This window comes from Cetorhinus maximus, chromosome 10 (genome assembly GCF_964194155.1).
Source record: "Cetorhinus maximus chromosome 10, sCetMax3.hap1.1, whole genome shotgun sequence".
Lineage (NCBI taxonomy): Eukaryota > Metazoa > Chordata > Chondrichthyes > Lamniformes > Cetorhinidae > Cetorhinus > Cetorhinus maximus.
This window is the reverse complement of record NC_135888.1, coordinates 82,240,470-82,257,966: the sequence shown is the minus strand read 5'-3', so window position 1 is coordinate 82,257,966 and position 17,497 is coordinate 82,240,470. Positions and strand designations below refer to the sequence as shown.

At 41.9% G+C, this 17,497-nt stretch overlaps 1 protein-coding gene across 2 annotated transcripts in view; it reads right to left on the bottom strand.

The window, feature by feature from the left end:
- Positions 1-3,935, bottom strand: part of sh3pxd2b (SH3 and PX domains 2B) — a 286,400-nt gene extending 282,465 nt beyond the window's left edge. For both annotated transcript variants that reach the window (XM_078550692.1, XM_078550693.1), the window contains exon 1: positions 3,626-3,935. In XM_078550692.1, coding sequence (XP_078406818.1) covers positions 3,626-3,697 — 72 coding nt within the window. In that variant the 5' untranslated portion in view covers positions 3,698-3,935. The remainder of the gene's footprint in view (positions 1-3,625) is intronic.
- Positions 3,936-17,497: the final 13,562 nt, after the last annotated feature.

Sequence of the window (17,497 nt, the reverse complement as noted above, 5' to 3'; positions counted from 1 at the left end):
GACAAGGACAGCAGACAAATGGGAACACCACCACCTTCAGGTTCCCCTCCAAGCCACTCACTACCTTGACTTGGAACTACATTGCCGTTCCTTCATTGTTGCTGGGTCAAAGTCCTGGAACTCCCTTTCTCACAGCGCTGTGGGAAAATCTACACCAGATGAACTGCGTTGGTTCAAGAAAGCAGCTCACAACCATCTTCTCAAGGGCAACACATGATGGCTTTGTTAGTGATGCTCATGTCCTATGAAAGACTAATAAATAACATAGGGTAATGAAAGGGATCCAGGCTTTGCCTCCATTTACATGCCGGGGTTGGCAGAGTGACAAATAAGATCAGACAGTAAAATAGCAGCAGGCATCAAACCTCCCCCCACCCACATCTTGTTTCCTTCTCCAAAGCAATCCCACCCTAATAGTAGGATGATGGAGAACTCCAATTTTCATTTTTATTCCAGGTGTGCAATGCCACTGGAGATCAACTAGCTATAACTAAACATAGTGACAATCCACTGACAAGTGGCAAGTAACATTCGCATCATACAAGTGCCAGGCAATGACCATCTCCAACAAAAGAGAATCTAATCACTGCCCCTTGACGTTCAATGGCACTGTCATTACTGAATTCCCCACTGTCAACATCCTGGGGGTTACCATTGACCAGAAACTGAATTGGACTAGCCATATAAATGCTGTGGCTACAAGGGCAGGTCAGAGGCTAGGAATCCTGCAGCAAGTAACTCACCTCCTGATGACCCAAAGCCTGCCCACCAGCTACAAGGCATAAGTCAGGAGTGTGATGGAATACCTTCCACTTGCCTGGATGAGTGCAGCTCCCACAACACTCAAGAAGCTTGACACTATCCAGGACAAAGCAACCCACTTCATTGGCACCACATCCACAAACATTGACTCCCTCCACCACTGACGCACAGCAGCAGCATTGTGTACCACCTCCAAGATACACTGCAGGAATTCACCAAGGCTCCTTCAACAGCACCTTCCAAACCCACAACCACTAGCACCTAGAAGGACAAGGGCAGCAGATAAATGGGAACACCACCACCTGGAAGTTCCCCTCCAAGTCACTCACTATTCTGATTTGGAAATATATCAGTGCTCCTTCACTGTCACTGGGTCAAAATCCTGGAACTCCCTTCCTAACTGCACTGTGGGTGTACCTACAGCACATGGACTGCAGTGGTTCAAGAAGGCAGCTCAGCACCACCTTCTCGAGGGCAGGTAGGGATGAGCAATAAATGCTGGCCCAGCCAGTGACGCCCACATCCCGTGAATGAATAAAAAAATGATAGCTAATTATGCTTATCCACCCAGCAGCTAAGCCATATAGGAAAGGAGAGTCACAATTTTGGTCCCTGTTCTGCATTAAAGCTGCCCTGAGCCAATGCTTTGGCAGAAAAACTACAAATTCTCCTTCCCCCACTAAAACAAAATGCATGAAATCCTCCACTTAGACTCACTTTTATTGGATCTTCCTGCTTGCCTTAATGAACCCCACAGGTTTGCAGTAAGTTTGCATGCAGCGGCACAACACTCATTTGTGAGGAGCTGTGGGCCATTGTATCCCAGCCTACCTAACATAAAAAGCAGCTTTAATTCCGTCAATTCAACTAAGATTTTCAATTTGAAATATAACAACAGTAACATTGGATAAAAGTTATCCAAATATCCTCAAATGGAGAGAAACCTTCCAATGCTTCAAGAACCATCAGCTATTTTCCACATAGTCAATCATTCTTTCCCACCCAGCAACTCATCACAGCACTGTCAGTCTCCAACTCCCCAATAAAATGAAGCTCCCTACAGCAATGGCTTTACTAAGTGCCTGCCAAGTTTTTCCTGGTGAGTTTGATCAAAAAAATCTGGAAATTTCACTGCTAAGAGGTAGAGAAAATACTTGCCTGGAGCCCTCAATAAATCTTTTATAAAAAAAATAACCAGTGTGATGCTCCAGTATAACAAATGGTTTTACTAGAGGTTTATACAATTACTGGACAAAACAGAAATAGTCATACTGTTTTTTCTCTTAACAATAGGAAGCCTGTAGGTTACCCATCTTCTAAAGAAAATAGTATAGCATACAATTCTATTACCCATTTTATATATACATAAAACTTACTTTCTATGTTACATATATGAATGATTTCAAACCATTAGCAATTTTCCAATAATCTACCAATTAACCATTTGGTGCTTTTTGAAGCATCCTGCAAATGAATCTCCCTTTTCCAAAATTCAAAAAATATATATAACTGTTACAAAGAGTGTTGTGAACAATTAATTCTCCTTTTCCCCAGCGGCTCAGTGAATATCACTTGAAGTGATACTGAGCGACGCAGCCCAGTTCTAATTGTTAGCCTATGCTGAAGTCACCAAACATCGCCTGAAGCCAATAGGCCATAGCTATCCAGCAATCTGGAAATTCATGAGGGGGTAGGGAAGGGTGTTCAAACGAGGGCAGGATCCGGCTAGCTCGCATAGTTGAGAACCTCTTGACTCTCAGTAGTCAGGCTCATAAATGAGGAGTGAATTACCTGAAACCTACCGACTGCTGTGGAATGATTATCCGTCATAAATTACTGCCGTCAGCATAAAAGGATTGCGAAGAGAAAGCCAGGGAGTACATAAGTACATATTTTAATGTAGGATATAGGATGATCATTCCCACGTGCGATTTATCTGTAGGGATACATCGTGCATTCTACATCAAGGTAAAACTCCCACGTCTCAATATACATTTCAAAGCTTCGTTTTTATGAACTAATTTTATTGTTTTAAGTCAGTTGTGTGACGTGGTGAAAAGCTGCTGTGACTATTTTATTTAAAAAAACCATTCTTCAGAAACGCAATTAGTAAAGTTTTCCTTGATTACCGGTTCCTACATTGACACTATAATTGAGCAGATGGCTCAGAGAACGCAGAAGCTGCTGGCGGTATTTCAGTGAAATTAAACAGTGGGACCCACCCAGGATCTCAAGACCTAAGTTTTACAGTGGAACATATATGTAACTCTATTTTAATATGGTCGAAGTTCGCAGTAGTTCCCTGTGAAAAACTGCCAAGTGGCACAGTGCTTTTCCATGTTGGTCGATGTTGCTGTAACATGACTGCAGGGCTGAGAGGAAACAATTCCATATCTGAAAGGATTTATTTGTTACTCCAATTCTCCGCCCCCCATCCATCCACGGTTACAGTTTGGAGTTTATGAAACCTACACTTTAAAATTGTGTGCCTTGAAAAATCCTCCCCGGTAGATTTATTTTCATTGTGTACACACGCTGGGCGATATAGCTCGGAGCTGAAGAGGAACCTAATCAGATCGTCATGATAATTACAAAATCGACAGGACCAATAACTCCTGTTGAATTAAAAGTTAAATCTGAATCGGCATCAGTGTAACAAGTACAGCTGAACCGGCAGTCAGCACGATGATATTTAAAACTATCTTAAGTTAAATCTTAAATCCATTGCCCAACACAAGTTGCATTCCCAAAACTAACCAGATGTTCCCCGAGTGCTCAACAACAATGTTCTCCTCGCTCTAAAGAAAAGCACCAGAGACAGTTCATTATTCTAAGTTAGTCCAGAAACTGCAGCCTCACATACATAATGCTTATTTGGGATCCGTCTTTTCTGTACGTCCTGCACCTTCACGTCTACAATAGATGACCGAGGCATGATCCGGCCCGATCCGATCCAAAACCTCGCAGTGAAAAATCAGATCCACAGCCGCCTGCGATTCTCCGCTGCGCTTCGGCGATTCCTCATCCGCCGGCCTCACTTACTGCCCCCCGATCCTCCTGCGCTCTCCAGCCTCTGGTGCCATCAGCCTGACTGTTTTGTCTCCACTTAGTCCGACTATAAGCTTTCCCAGAGAACCGCAGGCAACAGAAAAAGGCAGCAGAATCCGCCCAACTTCACGCCACTAACCCTGCCCATTTATACATTAAAGGGGCCCGTGTCATTTGGAGGCTGCCAACTGCGGCTTGCTTTAATCTGATTACGTCGGAACAAAAGGTCAATGACCTGAAACGTTAACTCTGTTTCTCTCTCCAAAGATACTGCCTGACTGAATATTTCCAGCTCCTTCTGCTTATATTTCAGATTATCAGTATCTTGCTTTCGTACCAAAGCAAGTTTACTGGATTTGAGATAAAAGCAGAATACTGCGGATGCTGGAAATCTGAAATAAAAACAGAAAATGCTGGAAAAACTCAGCAGATCTGGCAGCATCGGAAGAATCATACGTAACGTTGACTGTTTCCCTCTCCACAGATGCTGCCAGGCTTGAGTTTTTCCAGCATTTTCTGTTTTTATTGCAGAATTTGAGGTCGGAAAGACCCGTTTTCTTAACTGCTTTAACACATTGACATGTTCTCTTTATTGCCAGTGATTCGTGCAATGAGTAGTAGCTGTGGCACTAGATGCAATATAAAGCAGTTATCATTTGTACTGATGTTGGGGCCCTGGAGAATAAAGGGGTGCTTCATCTCCTCTAGACTTCACAGTCGGGATACTAAATGTGTAACTGGGCCACTCTGCCTCACAACAATGCAAAAATATGATTACTGATTTAGGCCTTTGAGTGCACTTAGCACGATATAAGAACTTAAGAAATAGGAGCAGGGACAGGCCATTTGGCTCCACCATTCAATTAAGATCATGGCTGATCTGATTGTGGCCTTAACTCCACTTCCCTGTCTGCCGCACTGCCCCCCCCACCCCCCCGCGCCCCTATAACCATTTGACTCCATTATAGATCAAAAATCTGTCTAACTCAGCCTTGAATATCTTCAATGACCCAGCCTACACTGCTCTCTGAGGAAGAGAATTCCAAACACTAAGGACCCTCGGAATAAATTCCTCCTCATCTTCATGTTAAATGTGAAACTCTGCCCCCTAGTTCTAGATTCCCCCATGAGGGAAAACATCTTTTTAGCATCTACCATGTCAAGCCGAATTTGATATGTTTCAATAAGATCACCTTTCATTCTTCTAAACTCCAATGAGTATAGGCCCAACCTGTTCAGCCTTCCCTCATATACCAAGCCCTTCTTCCCAGGAATCAACCTAGCAAATTTTCTGTGAATTGCCTCCAACCAAATATATTCCTCCTTAAATAAGGAGACCAAAACTGTGCACTGTACACCAGGTCTGGTCTCACCCATGCCGTTATAGCACAGTTGTAGTAAGACTTCCCTACTTATATATTCCATCCTCCTTGCAATAAAAACCTAACCTGAGTGCAATGCCAGACTCCTGGACATAAAATGAATACAGGCACCAAACTCACTTTTCCATTACTCTATATGACAGATCCTGATTAAAAGAAGCGAAAGAAAAAGCCACAAAGGTATCAGCCACAAGGTTATCAGTGCTAAGTAAAGTGGTGCCAAGACGCACGGCAGTGAATCAACTTGAGTCGTCACCCTTGATTGTTAATTCAGTGACCCCTGTTTCCAAGTATGTGTCAATGTCAGGGATAGGATTAGATACCATGACGTCCTCTCTCCCATCTTTGACTAACCTGGTAGTGCTCACTTTCTAGGATCGCGTTTGAAGAAAGATCATTTTGATAAGGTTGATTTTTTTAAAATTGGTGGCATGCGATCAATGATTGGAACACAGTACTATAATATAAACTAGAGAAGTCTATCTCCCAGTACCTGACTTCCTTAGGTCTCAAGAACAAGGGTCACAGAAAGTAAGCTTCTCAGACACTTTATCTTCCTCTCAGAGCAGTAGCATCAGAAACATATGGGTGTTTTATTTTATAGCACAGTAACTAACAGGAAATCACAGAAGCACAGAATTGTTATGGTGTAGAAGGAGGCCATTCGGCCCATCATATTTGCATCGGCTCTCTGAGCATTTTAACTTAGAACCAATCCCCTGCCTTTTCCCTCTAACCCTGCACATTGTTTCAATTTAAATAATCACCCAATGCCCTCTTGAATGCCTCAGTCAAACCTGCCTCCACCACACTTCCAGACAGTGCATTCCAAACCCTAACTACTCGTTGTGTGAAAAAGTTTTTTCTCACTTCACATTTGCTTCTTTTGCAAAACACTTAAAATGGTGCCCTCTGGTTCTCCATCCATTTACAAGTGGGAACAGTTTCTCCCTATCTATTCTGTCCAGACCCCTCATGATTTTGAAAACTGCTATCAAGTCTCTTCTTAGCCTTCTCCTCTCCAAGGAAAACAGTCCCAACTTCTCCAATCTTTCCTCATAACTGAAGTGTCTCATCCCTGGAAACATTCTCGTAAACCTCTTCTGCACTCTCTCCAGTGCGTTCACATCCTTCCTATAGTGTGGCACCCAGAACTGTACACAATACTCCAGCTGAGGTCTAACCAGTGCCCTATAAGTTCATCATAACCTCCCTGCTTTTGTACTTAATGCCCCTATTAATGAAGCCTAGAATACTGTATGCTTTAGAAACAGCTCTATCTGTCCTGCATGGGTCTGCCTCTTTTGACTGTGCTCCATAGTACAAATGTCCACAATCTGGCAACCAATGCCATCATAGAACCACTGAAGTTACGGATATACGAATAGGTCAAACATTCAGGGAGCTGATCACTTTATTCAGAGATTGCTCTCCAGAATACACAGAAGAACTCTTGTGATCAATGCCTGGCTTAAAATTAAGAGGCAAGAAGGAATGAACTAGGCAGTACAGTATAAAAGCACCTTAAAAGTGTCCAAATTGCAACGTGAGTCATTACTTTCAAGAGTGTTTTTTGGGGGTGGGGTAAAAGATAAGGCCAGCAACATGCATTTATATAGTGCTTTTAACGTAGAAAAACACTTCAGAGAGGCATAATAAAAATGACAACCCGAAGAAACAGATATTGGGGAGGTGACAAGAAACTTAGTCAAAGAGATGGGTTTTAAGGTGGGTCTTTTAGAGGAGGGTCTTATAGCGAGAAAGGAAAAGAAACAGAAGGATTTAGGTTAGGAATTGCAGAGCATAGGACTTAGGCAGGTAAAGGCATGCCTGTCAATTGTGGGGTTAAGTGAATGGTGGTGCATAAGATTCAACTGTGTTAATGAATGCTGAGTTGTTGGATAGTTATACACCTGGATTAAGTTGCAAAGGTGGGGGCCGGGAGGAATGAGGAGGAAAGGCTGAGGTCATGAAAGGATTTAAACACAAAGGATTAGAATTTTAAATTTAAGGCGTTGGGGTGCCAAGGGCCATTAAGATTTATCTAGCAAAATGTCACACATACAATGAGCTGACCATTCTCCTTCCATGCTATAAACCTCCACAGCTTTATTTTTCAATTCTGAAACCCTTGAAGGCAGTTTTAACATCTAAGTATGGGTTAAATAGAAAAATTAAATCGAAAAAATTAAACTAAAGAAAGAGGGGAAATAAGACCAGGTTCAGTATGATAGTGGGGGGCACCACACTGACCGGTGGTGGTGAAGTCAAAATGGTAATGCAACACGGCCCCATTTTTCTGAAGCCATTAACCTTTCCAAGCTACATGCTGAGCCAGAATTCAAAATCAAACACAGATCAATGTGTTTATTGCAAGTCCAAATATTGGTTGAAATAAACTATTTTAGGTCAATGTGCGATGAGTACCCATTTCTACAGCAAACCAATACTCTAAGACTGTGATTCAATACATTCTATAGAGAATATTTTTGAAAACCTAATTGACATAGATCAGAGACACTCCTAGAGGTATAAAATAATGCAAGCAACTAAAAAGAGATGAAGGTATTTCATGGTGAAACATTACACACATCAGGATGGTTTGTATTTGTAAACACAGTAATCTTCAAATCTAGAGTTACTGTACCTTTGTTGAGGTGGTAAATAAATCATTAATGATCACCATCTACAGGCTCAATGACTGATTGGCATCCTTCCATCTGAGAGAGATGATGGGAATGCAGCCTCAGAACTTCATTGAGATCAGATGACTTCATCTACACTTCCTTTGATGAATGAACAAGCTGATTTTGGAAAGGAAAATCCTGCCACAAATGCCACACATGAAGTTGTCCTTTGCCAATGGTGCCGGATAATCTCTGCTGATGACTTGATTGCAGGGCTGGCGTCTGCTTTGGAGCTTCTGAAACTACATGTCATCGTGGTGATGATATCACCATTTGTATTGATCATCAGCTATAGTTTCCCACCAGTTGTGATTGATATTGAGGGTTTTCATGTCTCTTTTTGGCAGCAAGCTTGAATCAGCATTGGGTGCCCTGCTGCAACACAAAAACAGAAACAGAAATACCTGGAACAACTCAGCAGGTCTGGCAACATCAGCGGAGGAGAGCACAGTTGACGTTTCGAGTCCTCATGACCCTTCAACAGAACTAAGTAAAAAGTAAAAATGCTGCCAGACCTGCTGAGTTTTCCAGGTATTTCTGTTTCTGTTTTTGTTTTGGATTTCCAGCATCCGCAGTTTTTTGCTTTTATCTCTGGGTGCCCTGCTGGTCTCTTGGCACAAGCCACCTCCCCATTTAATATATCCTTGGAGATGTGGGCATCTTCCAATCTGTGTACATGCCCAAGTCAGCGAAGCCTTCTTTGCTTGATTAGCACAAGCATGCTTGACATGGCTTATTGATGACTTTGTTTTTCTATGCCAAGAATGTGTTGTAGTCACCGGAGGTGCAAATTACTGAGGCTTTTTTCTTGGTAGGTGTAAGTTGTCCAAGCTTTGCTGCCATACAGCAATGTGCTGACGATTCAGCGCTTGTAAATAAGCATCTTGGTCCTGCGGATCAGTTTGTTGTTTTTCCATGCCTGTTTTGTTAATGTTAATGGCTGCCTTTCCAATGTGTGTGCTGAGCTCTTCGTCAAGAGGCAGGATGTCTGTCACCATAGATCCAAGGTAGCAGAATCTGCTGACTGCTTCCAGTGGAGATGAAACACCCTGTCCCATAACTACAGTTTTATTGACACTATAGCCATGTGCTGAGAAACAGCAATGGGGAAATATGTATCATTTTATGCTGCTTATTTTTGACCATATATTATTAAGCGGAAACATTAGCAAAATATTCCCAGCATGTTGTAAAAATAAGACTATTGAACCACACAGATCAGATTAAACTGTGATCTACACTAAAACGTGACCTTATCATTCCGGGGCGATCGAGATGTCAAAGGCTGTTGAATAATTCCAGATGCATTAGTAAACTTTAAGTTTTACTCATCACCTTATTGGTTACATCCACTAATCGAACTGTTTCGCTATTTCTAAATCAAATAAATGCCGGAAATAAAATAAAATGGAACAAAAACTACAAATATTTGCGATCTGAAATAAAAACAGAAAATGATGAAAATAATCAGCCCATGGGTTCATGCAGAACGCAGGTCAGCACTTGGATCAATCAGCAACATTGAACATCAAAGAGACTGCATGCAGCAATAAACTAGCTTGTTATGGACAAGGAGGAGGAGGCAGTTCTAAAAGATAAACTGCTTCTGTTCCGGAATTAGTCGGCAGGGAGAGCTATATGAGAGTTTAGGAGAGACCCGGGGAAAGGAGTCAGTTGGCCTTCTGCACGTCGTGGCAAAAGGAGGAGTCGGATGTAGGAGGATGTTTAAAAGCTAGGGGAAGGTCCGACAGTGGTGCCAGAGATATTTCGAGTTGGCAGAATGGGGAATTGCAACATGCGCTTGTTCAGTTAAGTTGGTCCCGCTATCGCATGAGAGTCGCTCCGGCAACAGTGTTCAGCGTCAGATTAGTTCCATTGCTTACCCAAGTGTTGCTCCGACCAGAAAAACAGACGGTCCCAGCCCCAGCAAATGTGGTAAACAATGGGTTGAAAGATTTTCGAAGTGCCATTTTTAATGTTTATAAAGGTCATTTGCACTATAATTACATTCTAGTTGAATCCTGCTTTGATATCACATTAAATCAATTAGCATGACACACAGGAGGCAATAGAATCGACATTATCACAAGGTGGACACTTCAACAAACCTGCACCTTATGTGGTCAAGTGATCTTACTCTAACATTCTGAACTACTGCCCAATTGTTCAAACAAAAAAATCAAATCAAAGTTAACACCAAGAGCACAAAAAACTAATTAAAATTGCTGAATAAAAAGCTATTGTGTGTACATTCTGATACGTTTCATTAAAAAAAACTTTAAAATGAATGGATAAAACTCCCTTTAATGTCCCCCCATGCTCGGAACTTGCATATTAATGTAGTTTCTTTCCTATCTCCCCTCCTGCCCTCTCTGAGACCCACATCCTGTTCCCTTAATCCTTTACCTATTGAACTGCTGACCACCAACTTTCTCCTCCAGGCCCCCATCTTAGCCGATATTGTAAACGATTCTGTCTCTTCAGCTGTTGTTCCTCTCTCCTTCAATCTGCCATTATCACCCCTCCTCAAAAAAGCAACCCCCAACACCTCCGTCCTTGCAAACTACTTTCCCATCTCTAAATTCCCTTTCCTTTTCAAAGTCCCAGAATGTGTTCTCACCTCCCTAATCCGTTCCCATCTTTCCCGGAACTCTATGATTGAAACCCTCCATTCAGGTTTCCGCCCCTGCCAAAGGTACTGAAATAACTGTTACCAAAGTCACAAATTACATCCTGTGTGACTGTCAAAAAGATAAACTTTCCCTCCTCGTCCTTCTACACCTGTCTGCAGCCTTTGACATGGCTGACTTCACCGTTTACTAGACTTTGTCTCCGGGTGTGATGTCCGGTAGAGGCAAAGCTGGTAAAGGTCCCGGTAAAAGGGGTGCTAAACAGCACCGGAAAGTCCTCCGAGATAATATCCAGGGAATCACTAAACCTGCCATTCGCCGCCTCACTCATCATGGAGGCGTTAAACGCATCTCTGGCCCCATTTACGAGGAAACTCGTGGGGTTCTCAAGGTTTTCTTGGAAAATATCATCCTCCTCCAACTCCTCTCCACTGTCATCCAGCTGTGTGGGACTGCACTCACCTCGATCCATTCTTATCTATCTAATTGAAGCCAGAGAATCTCTTGCGAGGACTTTACTTCCTGCACCCTTATCTCTGGCGTCTCTCAAGGATCAATCCTTAGCCCCTTCCTATTTCTCATCTACATGCTGACCCTTGATGATAACATCCAAAGGCACAGTTAGTTTTCACACGTATGCTGATGACACTCAGCTATACTTCACAACCATATCTTAATGACCCTCCAATCACTCACACTGACCCCCTCCAGGCAGCTCAAGAACCCCCTCACCAGACCACACTAACTACCCGACTACCCCTTGACCACCCAAATACTACCCAACATTCCAACTACCCCCCCCTTACCCTGCCCGACTACCTCCTTGCCCACCCGAGTACTCCCTAACCAGACCTAATTATCCCCCAACCCGACCTGATTACCCCCCAGGCCTGTTGACTACACCCCGGCAATCCGAAGATGATTCCTATCCTTGGAAGATCTGGGCCCTAGTTAGGAAATTGGTTGAGTAACAGGAGACAGAGTAGGGATAATGGGTAGATAGTCTAATTGCCAGAATGTGACTAGTGGTGTCCCCAAGATCTCTGTTGGGGCCTCAGATATTAAGTGTATTCATTAACAACTTAAACGATGGGATAGAAAGCCACATATCAAAATCTGCCAATGACAAAGATAAAGGGTAACACTGTAGATGAAAGAGTAAAATTACAAAGGTATTGATAGATTAAGTGAATGGATAAAACAGTGGTAAATGAATTTCAATGTAAGCAAATGCAAGGTCATCCACCTTCGACCTAAAGTATTGAAAAAGATATTTTCTAAATGGTGAAAAGCTAGAAGCAGTGGCAGTCCAAAGAGACTTGGGGGGTCCAGGTACGCAGATCATTAAATTGTCATGAACAGGTACAGAAGGGCTAAGGGAATTCTATTTTTGTGGACAGCTCATACTTGAGCAATTATCCACTTTGTCAGGTAGATGTCAGTGTTGTAGCTATACTGGAACAGCTCGGCTTGAGGCATGGCTAAGTCTGGAGCACTAGTATTCAGCACTACAGCCAGAATGCTGTCAGGTCCAATAGCACATATCCAGTATGCTCAGCTGTTTCTTGATATCACATGGAGTGAATCAAATTGGTTGAAGACTGTCATCTATGTTGGTGGAAGAGGATAAGATGGATCATCCACTGAGCAATTCTGACAAGGTGATTGTGAATGCTTCACCTTTGCTTTTTACACACATTGGGCTCTTACCTCATTGTGGATGGGGATGTTCATGGAGCCTCCTCCTCTGGTTGTTTAATTATCTCTCGCCGTTATCAACTGGAGTGGTTTTAATTAAGCTTTTAATAATTTCATCTATTACCTAAATCTAGCTCATTACTCATTACTAAATGCAGCATAGCCTGGCCTTTTGTTGGTTTTAGAATATGTTGCTTCAGAAATCTATCTTGAATGCAATCAGGAAATTCAATTCCTTTTGAGCTACTCTGCTTTTCCTCAAATGTATGAAACATTAAAATCTCCTTTTAAAAAAGAACTCTGCTTTTGCTTCAAGCCTCTGAATTAATACATTCTGCTACTTCATTACTGCTATTGGGAGGCCTGTGAACAACTCCCATTACTGTTTTAAGTCCCCTCTCATTCCTCAATGCAAACTAGATTCTCCACTGATTGGTTTCCTTGACCTATTATCCTCTCTTTCTTCAGTGAGAGAGCGGTACAACAGTTGGAGTGATGAAAATTGGAGATTCACTAGAGGCCAGGATTAAAGGAGCACAGAGATTTCTGGGGATTGTAAGGCTGAAGGAGGTTCTAGAGAGAGGGATGAGGTCACAGAGGGATTTGAACACAAGTATGAGAATTTAAAATCGAGGCAATGCCGACCAGGATCCAATGTAGATCAGAGACCACAGAGATGATGGGTGAGTGTCACTTGGTAGAAGTTAGGATATGGAAGGTAGAGTTCTGGGTGAGCTGAAGATTAGAGAGGGTGAATGGTAGGAAGCTGGCCAATATACCTTTGGTCCACTCCCTGCTGTGCCTCAACTTCTTCCCTCTGATATCGAATGATTGAATTCTCAAATGCTACACTTCCTTCATCCTTCAGAAGCCTCATTTAATGCAACATTCTCTTTCAAAATCTGGCATGCCCATTGCCCTGTTCTTGCTGATTTGCAGTAGCTCAGTATCCTCCAGGGTAAGTATTTAAAGGTCCTTGTTCTCATTTTCAAATTGTGTTGATCTATCATTCCATTCCAGGTACATGTCATTGCCTGTGCTCATCACTCCTCTAACTCAGAGGCCAGTCTTTCAGTCATGACGCCACAACTCTTTTAGAATCATTTCCCAAAACCAATTTCTGAAAGGAACATGGCAAATTTCTTTTTGAATTTGAGAAATTTAGGTGAAAATCCAATAGAGCAGGATACCACCAAGTTAAAGAGGAAAGAAGATCAAATGTGATAAACTAAAGAAACATGAAGGCAGGCTGGATAGTTAAATGGTATCAAGTTTGGACTATAAAAAGTTATACATTCCAGAAAGTCTAGGGGTGGCAGAGAGTTTCAAGTTTTGGGGTTGCGAGAATGCATTAAGCATGGGCGTGTTTTCAACATTGAGGATGGAGGAAGGAAGCAAAGGTGTGTAGGACAGTGTATGTGGAGCTTAGGACAAATAAATTAAAGTTGAAAGGAGTATCAGTCATCGCAGTTAACCATGGAATAGAAAAAAGAGAAAGGTTTTTATATAGATACTCCCACTTACCATACCAGTTTATTTTTTCTTGTAGCCTGACCAAGAGTTTAAGGTAATATTCAAACCCTGGTTGGACTTGAGCTTTTCAGAGAGTTAAGAGTTAGAAGTAATGGCTGGCACCAATAAGAAACAGATTCTTGGAGGTATTTACAAATTAGAGAGATGCAGCAGTTGAGTTGCCAGAGTTTGATGTGAAATAAATTTATAAATTGATAAATTTATTAAATCGAATGAATAATTCACATTTTTACAAACATGGTAAAATTAAGAACTCAGATATGAAATGCATTAAAACCAGTCCGCAAGACAGGACAGAAAAGCAATATTATGACAAAAGTGAACAAGGTAGATTGAATGTTTTCAGAAATAGTATTATCATTGGATTCAAGCAGACTCCAGCGCAGAAAACATCAAAACACCTACACATATACACAAAACCCACCTTCCCAGAACGTTATTATTACTAAAAGAATGTGTTGGTTACGAAGAGGAGAAATAAATAAAGCCTCCAATGGGACCAAAGCTAATGGGGATAGAGCTTCCACTTTTGGTACAATTGAGATATTGTATTGAAAATGTGGCCAAAATTTCACTGGTTGTGTCACAGTTTAAGTTTCAGATATAACTAATTTGGATAATTACAAACGTAAAACTTTTAATGAGCCACACAATCTGACCACCTAATAGAACATGATTGAATTTTCATTTAAAAAAATTTCTTGATGTATTTAAAAGGTGGCAGCCTTGGACGGTTTTATTAATACATCTGAAAATGGGTTTATCACCAAAAATGAGTGCTTTAATAAGTGTCCAGTCCTCTACCTGCAAATAATATAATTTAAAATCACTGAAAATGACTTAAAATACTATACAGGACCACTTCAAGGTTTCATTGTCAGTATCTTAGTAAATTGAATATTATTTTATATGAAAAATCATTCAAAAAGTACATAGGTGCTGAAAAAAATGAATGCAATTGAAAGAGCCTTCCCCAACCAGCTCAATCTGTGGAATCGATCTCAATTTCAGGAGATATCAGTTTTGTGGGTGGGGCCTGATCCCAGTGAAATAAATCTTAAACCAGTATGAAAGATCATGAGAAAAAGAACGTGAGCAGTTTTGGGTGTTCCTTAAGCTTAAAATTCCTGTACCTTTTGCATTGGTTCAGCTGATTTTCCACGGATTGCATTGACATTTCTACCATAAACAAGTGGACACTAGCCCATGAGCTGTATGGGCAAGAATTCTCAACTCCTAGCTTAATGTGGAACTGTAGCAGGATGAAATTAGTGCATGGAAATAACTGGACAGAAAAGTCTTGATACTTTCATAACCATTCTTTTCTACGTGCTCTCTGGGAACTGTAATGCTGAAGCACTAATTCTACTTCATTAAGTCTCAGTCTAGACTGTGATTCACAAAACTTTAAAATTTAATAGGTGAAAAATGTTTTTGTAACATCTCAGCAGTAGTAAAAGCTATGAATTTAAAATATTTCTGGATGGCATTTTTATATCCTTTGAAATTTAATTCGTAGGGAATCGTATATAAAAATATATTGTAACTGCCGCATACTGGTACATGGGGAGGAAGGATAGTGGGAGAAAAGACTTTGTTTTATTAAAAAACTTTGAACTATTGTTGCATTAATAACTTGTCATCACATCTCAATTGGATAATTGGAATGAGCCCATCATGCAGACATTAATGATCAACCCACCAGGAGCTACACTATCTTATATCCTTATTCTTATCATCCCAAGGCAAAAAATGACAATACTTTGATCTCCTGATTAGGAATTCAACATTCTAATGATATTTGGAGCAATTTAACTGAACACTGTATGGACAAATTTGACACAATGTGATATTTGACAATTCACAATATTTTAGTTAGAAACTACATAATTATTGCTGTCCATGTTCCATGTCGAGTGGCGTGAGCGACCATGTTCTTCCAAACTTTCTGATCATAGCAACAGTGGATGACCTTGTTTTTCAAGTTCTGATTAATGTAAGGTCAGAAGCTACCTCAGTTCATGGATAAAAGCAAAAAACTGCGGATGCTGGAAATCCAAAACAAAAATAAAAATACCTGGAAAAACTCAGCAGGTCGGGCAGCATCTGTGGAGAGGAACACAGTTAACGTCTCGAGCTCAAAACGTTAACTGTGTTCCTTTCCACAGATGCTTCCCGACCTGCTGAGTTTTTCCAGGTATTTTTATTTTTGTCTCAGTTCATGGATGTCTGCATCGAGCGAGATGTTGATGCAAGTGGTGTCGATCCCATTCATGCTGTTGTCCTATTAAGAATTATTTGTACTGATCGTATTTGACTATTGGAAAGGGAAACATGATGTGGTTTCTGTTGCCTTTTCCTCTCCTGTTTGAAGGGAATGCAAATCCTCTTTCCACAGAATCCTCCATCTGGCACCAGCCAGCCGTTGTCTTCTGAGGCCATAGCTACTCCACCTTCACTGCCGTAGAATCCATCAAATTCACCGTTGGCCAACCCTAGTAACCCCAAACTCAGGACCTTGCCAGGTGCTGCCAGCTGGGCTAGCGGGATATGGACCCCACAAAACAGCAGGGTCAACCACACCCTGGGGGTCATTCAATACCTCTGCTACCAAATAATAATATCTCCAATTTAAAATATTCAAAAATTTATAAATAAGTCTATTTGAATTTTAAATGTTATACAACTAAGAAAACCAAATTTCCATTTATAAACCACCTTTCATATAGGAAAACATCCCAAACGCTTCAGAAGTGTAAAAGAAAGGACACGGGTTCAAAAGAGGGGGCATCAGGAGAGATCGCCGAAAAAATAGTCCAAAAGGCGGATTTAAGGAGGTCTTACGAGAGGGGAGTTAGGGAAGCAGAGAGAATAGAAATATAGGGCTGCATTTTACGTGCCACCCCCATCACCTTCCCACCCACCCCGAGCTCACACTCATAGTATGGGAGGTGGGTGAGCACCAAAATCGGCAGCCCACCCACCATATTTAAATAGATAATCAAAGGTCAATTGAGCTTGTTAATAAGCCAACTGATGCTGATAATATGCTGCCCACGCCATAATACGGTTGGCATGGGCAGTTGGGCAGGAGTAGGCAGGCCTTTTTTAAAAAACCTTTTAAAAGGGTGGGAAGGAAGGGGTGTACCATCTTTGGGGGGTGCCTTTGAACGTTGGGGGTAGCCCCCTAAGATAGTACACCCCCTTTCTTCCTACCCGCCTACTCTATAAAGCTCCCTCAGCTGCCCAACCCTCCCGACCCAATACCCTGCACTTACCTTGCTCCAGGATCCATAGGCCTTCTTCTTGGGACTACTTGCAGTCCCAGCAGTGCCCACTAATGTGCTTTTGGCGCTACCAAGACTGCAGGATCTGCTGGCCAATCTGATTGGCTAGCAGCTCGAGAGGGCGGGATTCCCTCCCCAGTGAAGGAGTGAAAGTCTCACTGGCAGCCTATTTAACCTGCCTGCAGAGTGTAATGGCTGCGGGGTGGGCTGGCATGGAGCAAGTTGGTTCCACGCTGACTTTGCTTCCCGGGTATGGTGGGGAGGATGGGAAGCTGAATGATTGTGCCCTCCCCCGTATATGCCGCCATAGAAAATTTACAGAACAGGAGGCAGCCATTTGGCACATTGCATCTGTGCTGGCCTAAAAGAGCTACCAGGCTCATCTCACTTTGCTGCTCTTGGTTCCTAGACTTGCTGGAAGATCATATATCCAAGTACTTTTTAAATGCCTCTATCACCCTTTCCAGCAG